Below are 10593 nucleotides of genomic sequence, written 5' to 3'. Positions count from 1 at the left end.
ATACTTTGTGCAGAATTTTTGCAGAAATCTGCATAATTGGCAGCAGAACGAATGACTTTTTGGGAGCAGTCCAGACCTAATTTTTAGATGAAATTATTTTCTGTAACACTTTAGTGTGTCCTAAAAATTCCATAAAAATTTCAGGGAATTTGGTCAAGTGGTTTGGAAGATATGATTTTTTGAAGTTTAGTAGTTGCTGCAGATTTTTCTGCTTTTCTGGTACTACAGTACCAACTTTCAGATGCTATAACTTTTAATTTAAACAGAATTTTGAGTTGATTTCAAAAGGATTTTAAAGATCTATCAGTCTATTTTAAGTGAGTACAAGTTTCATGTTCATATATATTTTGTAAACTTAGATAAGTCACTTGGAAGGTCGGTTGTTTGCTGGAAACTCTGAACTGGTTTATGAGAATAGGGCTCTACTTCTAATTGATAATTAATTAATCAAATGAAGTGATATGAACCTAAAACTTGTGGATTCTGAAACTTAGGAATGTTGACTGTAATCTCACCAAAATTTAGAAGCAACGGATTAGAATTGAAATTATTATGGAATTTATGTTATTATGGAATTTATTTTTGCATGCCTTGCCTAGCTTCTTAATCATGCCATTTTTTGTTTTGTTTTGTTTGCATTCTTGCAGTCCTGATTATTCGATGTGTTCTGCTATTGGAATTGGAATACTTCGCTATTGCTCTAGTTCTTAGTCTTAATCTTACTATATATTTTCTGCTGCCGTCTAAAATTAGAACAACCGGATGATTAGTATTTTAAATCTTTTTTGTATATATAGTAATATGGACTGGTAACTGGAAATATCGCAGGGCTTATGTTTTATTGGGTAAACTTTCAGTTTTTGCATTGTTGACGAGGAAATCTTAGGTTGATTTTAAATTTTTAACCATGGAACATCAAGATTTAGTGGATAAGAATGAAGAGAGCGTTCAATCGATCGAAAAGGTTAGCAATAATGAAGATCGGGATAAGATGAATGAGGTTGAAGGTGTGAAATCTGAGTTGATTAATGTTGATGAGAGCAAGGATTTGCAATCTGAAACTAGTTCTATTCAAGAAGTGCAAGGGAGTAATTCCAAGGGATTTGAAGCTGAAATTAAAGTCAATACTAATGCACAAGAGTACTCTGGTGATAAAGAAGGTGCCAATGGAGATTGTGAGCCCGAAAGACTATAGCCAAATCTGGATAAAGATTGATGAACTTGCAATAATTGTCCGCAAAATGATAGAGTTTATTCCTGGGTAGGACAGATTTCACAAAATGCGCAGGTTCACTAACTGTTTTCTTGAGTCAGAAGTTGTAGATTTCTTGTTTGAAGGTCAGTATCTAGAAAGCCCAATATCTAGAAAGCCCAGAGGTATGGATTTAATTACCCTATATACAACTAAAACCCATGTATAAATCCTCATATGTAGTCTTTATTTCATATTCTTTGATCATTTTATATTTGTTAATCATATGATCAGACAAATCTGCTGAATATTTTAATTGATTATCTTGGTACAATTCTTAGGTGTCATTACTATCTTTGTGATTGTTATCTGGTGGTGTAGGCTGTTGAGTTTGGATGAAAGCTTGCTAGCAAACTCTTCTTTTATCATGTTCTATGGTGCCTTATTATTTTACTCTAGTGCCTTATTATTTTGATTCTATTTTTTGTAATTTTTTGGTGATTTTGATACTTTTTGTTTTCTTAAATTTTTGTGTTTTTACGTAACTACATCATCATTATTAATATAGAAATATTAATTCAATTTTGTTATTGATTTTGTGTTTTTTACAATGCATTGAATTAGGATAGTTTGTATTGTGGAGTTATAGAGAACCGCCTTGGAATTTAGTTTACATAGAGCCCTTTGAAAGTGATAGTCGCTGTGATACTAGGTTATGGCATAAAGGCTTAGAAATCTAAGTTAAGGATTCAAGTACAATTTCAAGAGGCAATGCAAGACCGTGAGAAGCTAACAAAGGAAATAGATGTGCTCAAAGGAAAACGTAAAAAGCAACAAACACGCCAAAAGAAAGAATAAGCTCGAGTGAAAGCTCAATTGGAAGCTCAACAAGCTGTTGTGAACTCTCTTATAGCGCGCTTTGACAATGAAACAAACTAGACCCTAAAGGTACTCCTAAAGTTGCTTATGGTTTTAATACATTTTCGTAGATGATTCCCATTTTATATTAGTATACTTTAATTTGTATATGGATCTATTTATCACATTTTACTTGTGTCATGGTTGAAAAATGACAAATGTCCTATTATTTACAGGAGTGTTGAAATGGTGACCATATGCTACCTTGAGGGCTCAAGAATGTTTTGATGCATAGAGACACTAATCTATGTTAGAACTTTTATGTTTTGGTTGAACTAATCAATGTACTCACTAGCTAATGTTATTTTGTTTCAAGACAATTTTAGCTAAAAGGATCTTGTTTGACTTATGTATGTTTTTGCATATTATATACATGTAAACTTGCTTATTAAAATCGTTAATATATTAGTTAATTTAAAAATAATTTAGTAAATTATGCATGTAATTTGTAATAAAAAAAGTTGTTACAAAATAATTAATTTGCTTTCGTAACTAAAGAAAAAAAATGTTACAAAATCATGTTACATTTTGTAACAAAATTTTTTGATAGGAAAAAAATTGACTGTCACGAAAAATACCTTCAAGATCAAAATTTGTTACCACTTTTGTAACGGCTTCTGGTTTTTTGTATCAGAAAAAATTGTTACAAAATATGGTATTGAATTGTAACAGTTCCATTTTTTGTTACAAAAACTTTTTGTAATGAGACTTACTGCAATGGACCCTTTTTTTGTTACAAAAAAAAACTTTTGTTTCAAAATTTCGACATTTTGTAACAATATTTTTTGTTACAAATGCGCCTTTTTCTTGTAGTGAACTTATCAGGAAAAAGATCCCACCATGAAAAAATATGTAGACAAGACTAAAGTACAGCTCGGAAAATTCATGGAATACGAGATCCGACATATACCTCGGGAACAAAATGTCCGAGCTGATGCACTTTCGAAACTAGCCAGCACTAAACTAGGAGGCAATAATAGAAGGCTCATCCAAGAAATACTACAAAACTCGTCAACCTCGGAAGAAGAAAAGGTCCTAAACATATTAGACCAGGACCAAGGGTGGATGACTCCCATAATAAACTACCTCCTGTCCGAAACACTCCCCACAGATAAAAATGAGGAAAAAAAAGGCTCATACAAGAAGCACAGTATTACACCCTAGTGCATAACGTCCTATACAGGAGAGGGATCTCAATGGCCCTCCTGAAATACGTCCCGACTTCCACCACAAAGGAAGTCCTTAAAGAAGAACACAGTGGTACGTGCGGCAACCATCTCGAGGCACGAGCTCTTTCAAAAAAGGTACTCCGAGCCGGCTTCTACTGGCTGACCCTACAAAAGGAAGCAACAGAGTTCGTCAAAACATGCTCCCCATGCCAGAAGCACACCAACTTTCATATCGCCCCACCCGAAGAACTTATCTGCGTCACTTCGCCCTGGCCGTTCGCAAAGTGGGGGCTCGACCTCCTCGGTCCTTTCCCCCAAGGATCAAGGCAAGTCAAGTTCTTCATCGTAGGAATAGACTACTTCACAAAGTGGATTGAGGCAGAGCCATTGGCCGCCGCCACCACCCAAAGAAGTCAAAAGTTCCTATACAGAAATATTATCACAAGGTTTGGAGTCCCATCCTCTATCACCACTGACGATGGTACTCAGTTCATCGACATGGGCTTTAGAAACCTGGTAGTTGATCTGAAAATCAAACACCAGTTCACCTCAGTAGAACACCCACAAGCCAACGGACAGGCAGAAGCTGCCAACAAAGTCATATTGGCTGGGTTAAAACGTAGACTTCAGGATGCAAAATGAGCCTGGACCGAAGAGCTACCGCAAATTCTATGGGCATACCGGACAACGCCACACTCCACCACCGGAGAATCACCCTTCTGACTTACTTACAGAATGGAGGCAATGATTTCCATAGAGGTGGAGGAAAGTTCCCCTAGAATGATCTTCTATAATGAGGATACCAACTCCCAAGCACAAAGAGAAGAGCTCGACCTACTTCCAAAAGTATGAAAAAGAGTTCGGATCAGAGAGGAAGCGTTGAAGCGTCGAATGGCTTTAAGGTATAACCGGAAGGTAATCCAATGAAGCTTCGCTACCGATGACCTCATTCTAATCCGAAATGATATCGGAGTAGGTCGGTGAGAAAGTTAGCAGCTAACTGGAAAGGGTCATACCGAGTCATAGAAGTACTAGGAAAATGTTACTACAAGGTGGCCGACCTCCAAGGGCGGGAGCTCCCGAGGTCATGGCATGCCTGTAACCTAAGAAGGTACTACAGCTAGAAAAAAGGTCTTAGGCCAAGGCGTGCTCTTTTTTCCCCTAAAGGGTTTTTTAATGAGGCACCAGGCCAAGACCTAAAAGCCACCCGGTTAGTAGGGTAAGCCCTCATATGTACATACTCTTATTTGTGTTTTGTCCTTACATTTTACTACTTGAATAAAAATTTAAGATTCCCTAAAACGTTTCCTACCAAGACGCATTAATTTACGCTCAAAATAAACGCAAAATTCATCGCCCGACCAGGAAAGGTCGGCAAAGGTGAAGCGATAAAGTCCAAGTTAATGCAAGAAGTTATAAAAAGTAACACATATAAAGTAGACTGACGAGGTCGGACTAAAATGGGATTACTAGAAATAACTTAAGAAGGCCCGACAGAGAAGTCGGACCAGTGAAAGGATCACTACAAAAGGGAACAACACCATACAAAGGACAAAAAGGTTGAAAAACCTAGGCCCGAAGTATTTAGCTAAAGGGTACAAGTCCTAAAAAGGGACGCTACCTAAAAAGCAGAAGCGTAACCTCGGAGCAAAGCTAAAAAGTCATCCAAATAAACTAAAAAGAAAAGGTTCCACATGAGAACACTACCTAAAAAGTTATAGGAAATCGACTAAAAAGCCCGGGCAAAAAAGCCGTGAGGACGACGTCGCCAAAGCAGAAGGTTGTCAATACAGCCAAAACAAAGCACGGTCCAAAAGGAAAAAATAGAAGATTCATGGAGCGAACACTATCTCAGAATATGTCGGACCAGAAAGCTCCGAACATCTCAATCCCAAAAGCGTAAGAACCCACAAAAGGAAGATTAAATGGAGGCACTTCGCCAAAATCAAGTACATATAGTCAAACACAAAGAGATTTTCGAAATATTAAAAGATCCAAGGGCTACCCCACGGCAACCCAAGAGTAAGAAAGTGTTTTGATTGAAGCAAAAAGTTGCTAAGAAGCTACTATAAAGTGTCAGGAAATTATCTAAACAAAATTACAGAACCAAGAGTTCAAAATGTCCACAAATCGGACCATGCCAAATACATAATAGAAAATAAAATAAGGAAGAAGATCACAAGGGGCCCAGCATCGCCCCAGTCGCTGCATCCTGAAGGCCAGGAAGGATGACAGAGATCGGGACAGCACCGACCACACCATCGGGCCCATTCGGTATCCCCAAATCAGGTTCTACCTCGGGCTGGGACATCTTAGTAGGAGGGGTTGTAGAGGCCTTAGTCGTTGACACCAAAGGAGGAGCCTTATCATCATCATCAGGAGCAAGCACAATTTTACCATCCTCTACAACATTGTCCATGCTGAATAAGGAGAGGTCGGCATCAGGAGCAAGAACTCGAACCCTACAAATTCTCATATAAAGCAGTCATACCATTCACCACATGGCCCTGGAGCTCAGCATAGTCGTCATAAGCAGACTGAAGCCTTTCCTTAGTCTCCAAAAGCTCCCCATAGGTCCGAGTATAGCTCTCCTTAGCTTTCTTGGCCATATCCTCGGCCAGATTAGCAGCCGCCTCTGTAGCAGTAGCCCGGGACTTCTCCCTCTCCATCATAAGCTCTAGTCCAACAATCTTGGCCTTTAACTCAAGCTTCAAGCCCTCTACCTTATCATATTCGGCCTTAGCCTCCTCAAGAAAAGCCTTAGTAGCACGGACAAGAGACTCCTAGGTGACCCGAGACAAGGTAGCACTAAGATTAGCCATCCGGATAATATTGCTTGAGATAAAGTCAAGGTGGTGAAGGATTGGCACATCATCGGTCGGAACCTTGCCATAAGGAGCAATAAGCTTTGAAGCGAAAGCCATGTCATCAAAGTCTTTATCATCCAAATCATAAGTCCTGGCAATCCTCGGCTTCTTGGGAGGAGGGCCAGATGAAGTTGGAGAGGAGGCAGTACCAGAAGTTGCCAAGGGTGGATCAGTAGAAACCGTCCGAATTCGAGGGGTTGGGATAACCTTCCTCGGACCCTGAAGATCAGACTCCGGCTTCTTCGGAGGAACCTGGCTAGAACCCTCCCCCGACGTCTTACTCTAAATGTTTTGAGCGGCCACGGTTTTATTGGTCTTCCTTAGGACCTTCATCGAATCGGAATGGGCAACCATCTCTGAAAAAGAAGAAAGGAACCACAAAAACAATTATGCAATGAACAAACAAAGTAACAAGAAAAGACTGCCTTATAAAGAAGTCGGGCGCTACTTAGCTCGGAACGAAGGAGAGCAGGCTCTTCTAAAAACCTCTTCGTGTCCAGATGAGGAGGCTTCCCCTAATGCTCCTCTAAGACACCTACAAAGGCCCTCTCTACCTCATCTAGACTCTCCCACGGGTACTTAAGGACTACAGTACCTTTCTGCCACCACAGGTGAAAAGTCGGCTCATCGTTTTTGTCCAGGAAGAAGGGGCGAACACCCTCAACAGTCCAGACTTTAAAATAAAAAGTTTTTAAAATCCCAAAAAGAGTCATCAAACGTAGAAAAAAATTTCTTTCACTGGGTAGCCCGGAAGGAGATCCAAGAAGACTTCTTCTTGGCCGCCCCCGGTTTGGTCAGCACAAACAAATAAAGGAAAGGGAAAGGGTGGGTCGGACACCCAGCTCTTGGCACAACAACTAAAAAATTTTCATAAAAGCCCAAGAGTTCAGGTGAAGCTACGAAGGGGCCACATTACAGTTCCACAGAACTTCAGTCTCAAATACGGTAAAAGGAAAGGTAATACCTAGTTGGTCAAAGATATAGTCATAGGCATAAAAGAAAGGACGCTCTGCCCGACTTAAGGGAGGGAAACTAACCCTCTCCTCGGGATCGGGTGACACCAGCTCATAGTTCTTTTCATCCTCCCTACTCCAACAAATCCTATGAAACCTCCTAAGCTTCTCACAATACTCCGGATCAGCTACAGTAACACACATTAACACTATGGAATCCAACCAATCAGCCATACCAGCAGGGACCTTTGTAGACATCTCAATAATATTCTTACGAGAAGACATAAAAAACTACACCTACAGCAAGAAAACGGAAGAAGGGTCACTACCAAGTAACTCAGACAGAATCAGAATGCAAAATTAACTAGCAACGAACAAAATACAGCAGTAAAAAGGGCACCCCAAGGTTCCAAGATCACCAATAAAACCCAGGGGCACCTTTTGGAGGCAACAATGCAGAAAGAAAGAAATCAAAACCCTAAACCCTTCATAAGAAAAACATAAAAAATGAAAACCCAGGCTCTAGTATCTCCCCAAAGATATAGTAAAACAAAAAGATCAAAGCTTTTTTATAAAAAAACAAGCATGCAAACAGAAGCCAACACAAAGAAGATCGCAGCCATCAAACAAACCAGAAAAATTAAGGAAAGCATGAAAGTAAGGCACCAACCTACGATGAAGAAGTGACCACAACAAGAGGTGCAAGAACACGAACAATCCACGCAGCAAAGGAAACTAAAAAACCCTTCTTTGATTTCAAACAAAGACTAAAGAGGGAAAATGAAATGGCAAAGCAAATAGAAGTCCAATTAATAGGATTTAAAGACGCACGCATAGTCCCAAGGAACTAACATCCTCAAAAGCAAAGCCGCAATTAAGGAGCTAAAAACGTTTCGCATTTTAAATGGCATTTAAAGAACGAAACTCACACAAGAAGGAGCAGACCAGACGCAACCAAACAGATGCTTGAACACGACTTCCTCAAAGAGATCGAAGCTTAGAAGCATGAACTCTTGAGAAGATCGAAGCTCAAGCAGGGGCACTGTTCATACCCTAGGCCGAGCTGTAAGGTCCGGGTTAGACTAAAAACCGGCCGACCTCTTCAAAAGTTGGTCGATCACCGATCTCTCTATGAAAGAGCTCGGACAAACCAAAGAAGGCCCAAAGAGGCCTCAGAAAGAAGAGTCACCGCCCACTAGAGGGTGGCTGGCCAAAAGATAGATGATCTCACCCACAAAAGAAAAAGATAAGATAACAAACTTATCTCAAAGGAGGTCACTAAACACTACTATAAGTACACTGGAGTACCCAGGTATAACTCATACTCCAATTCTACAAAAAACTGCCTAAAGCTTGTACTGACTTAAGCATCGGAGTCTCTTGCAGGTACCACCATCCTTTGGTGAACGAGGATTAGCAGCACCCTCCACTCCAACAAGTCGGGCACGGTTATGTTAACCTAATCAGAAGATCTCGTCCGAGATCAACCTCCCTGTTTCAGGTAACCCTCGGAACAATTTATCAGTCCGAAAGAGATCACTGTGTACTCATAATGACCTTAGCGCGTCCTAAAAGTAGTTTTGGGAATATCCTCATTCCTAACCCTTATCTGGTGGTATTCAGATCACAAATCAATCTTAGAAACATGCCAGCTCCTTGTAACTGGTCCATTAGGTCATCAATTCTTGGCAACGGATATTTATTCTTCACAATAATCTTATTCAGCTACTGATAATCGACACACAAGCGCATACTTCTGTCTTTCTTCTTTACCATTAGCACTGAAACTCCCCACGGAGAAACACTTGGTCGAATAAAGTGTTTGCCCAATAGATCTTCTAGCTGAGCCTTCATCTTGGCCATTTCTAGAGGTGACATCCTATAAGGAGCACTCGAGATCGGACCGGCTCCAAGCACCAACTCAATTGCGAATTTCACCTCTCGGTTAGGTTGAAATTCATCAATATCATCTGAAAACACCTCTGGGAACTCACACACAATCGGAATCTGCTCCAAGGTTTGATCATCACCTGAAACACCCGCCGTTAGTGGTGTATTCTAATATAATTATGCTACAGTGACTATATGTAATAGTTATGATACTTTAAAAAAGAGTAAATTGTCAATTATGCCTCCGAATTTGTAAAACACTAACAATAATAATCCTAATATTTAATAACGACAATTGTACCCTCAAAATTTTTAAAAACGCTACAAATTTGTCCAACCATGAGGAAAACCCTTTTCCGTTAAACGGAGCTTAGTGATGTGACAGACAGAAATCCAAGGTAGTATCCCTTAAGGGTTTCAATCTCGTTTCTGCTTTATCCCTAATTCATGAAACCCTAACCCAATTCAATTTAAATGACCAAATTAACCTTAAATGAAAGACCGTATGTAACTATGACTATTAACGACATGCAAAACTGAACAGTTTCTTGGTGGTGGTCTCTGTTTATCTTTGTCTCTTGTTTCTTTGTCCTCGTCTCTTGGAATTGGTAATGTCACATGCAGGCTCACATTTGGCATTGATACTCAGTGTATAAATCTCCATTGAATAACCAAGGTTCGGGTAAGAATTTTATGTTTTCGTTGTTGTTATTATCAGTTCATTAAGGTTTGCACAGTATTGGTTATTAAGAGATTTTTTTTAAATGGAAGTTTGATGATGGTGTTTTGATGTGTTGATTTAGCTTATTGTGACTTATTTTGTAATTTTTGTTAGATGGCAACTCATATCACATTTGTCTATCACCATCGGGGTTGATTAGAGAAGGATGAGGGTGGTGTGCTGATGTATACTGGTGGGTTAGTGAGTATCATCGAGAGGATGCACGGTGATATATGTAATCTGTTTCTTGTTAAAGGTTTGTTTCTATATTTAGGTTATACTAGGTATAATGAAGTGAATTGGTTGAAGTCTGGGATGGATTTAGCTAATGGGTTACGGGTGCTGAGAAGGGATGCTAATGTGGTTAAGTTGTGTGATATGATGCTGCACTGAAAAATAAAAACAGGGTCCACTTGTATTTTGAGCATCTTGTTGATGCCGATCTAGAGTATGTTGATGAAGTCTTGGTTTCTGATGATACAAATTAGAATAGTGCAATGGTTGGAGGACCTGATGATGAAGAAGAAGAGGAACCTCCGTCAGAAAATCATGAAAACCATCACGAGGATCCCCTATAGCATGAGAAGCATGGAGGACCTGATGACGAAGAAGTAGAGGGACCCTCCTTCAGAAAATCAGCAAAATCATCAAAAGAATCCCCCAAAGCATGAGGAGCAACCACAAGAAGAGGGTGAACCAATGTTGAGTAAAGGTGGGAATGATGAGGAATTGCAAAATGACATAGCTTTTGAGATGTTACCTAATCAAACTCAAGCTGCAACAATTACCGATGAGGCCCTCAATGTAGGAGACAACCATGAGACACACATTGAAGGTCAAGCGAGGCAATCTAATCCTAAAGAAGCTGCTGACAAGGGAAGGA

General features: G+C 39.7%; 1 protein-coding gene across 1 annotated transcript; it reads right to left on the bottom strand.

Annotated features, from left to right (window-relative positions):
• Positions 1 to 8824: 8824 nt before the first annotated feature.
• Positions 8825 to 9628, bottom strand: LOC107460281 (uncharacterized). The gene is made up of 2 exons (XM_016078636.1): positions 9527 to 9628; positions 8825 to 9157 (listed from the first exon to the last, which is right to left on the bottom strand). Exons 1-2 carry the CDS (start codon positions 9626 to 9628, stop codon positions 8825 to 8827), a joined length of 435 nt encoding a protein of 144 aa, XP_015934122.1.
• Between the last annotated feature and the right edge of the window lie 965 nt (positions 9629 to 10593).

Source organism: Arachis duranensis, chromosome 8, assembly GCF_000817695.3.
Source record: "Arachis duranensis cultivar V14167 chromosome 8, aradu.V14167.gnm2.J7QH, whole genome shotgun sequence".
In the NCBI taxonomy this organism is placed as follows: Eukaryota; Viridiplantae; Streptophyta; class Magnoliopsida; order Fabales; family Fabaceae; genus Arachis; species Arachis duranensis.
This window is presented reverse-complemented; position numbering and strand designations above follow the sequence as displayed.

Coding starts and splice junctions, on each gene's coding strand:
- LOC107460281 (XM_016078636.1), bottom strand. CDS start 9,628: ATGCCAAATGTGAGCCTGCATGTGACATTACCAATTCCAAGAGACGAG. Junction 9,158..9,526: donor CACCACCAAGAAACTGTTCA/GTTTTGCATGTC, acceptor TAATTATATTAG/AATACACCACTAACGGCGGG.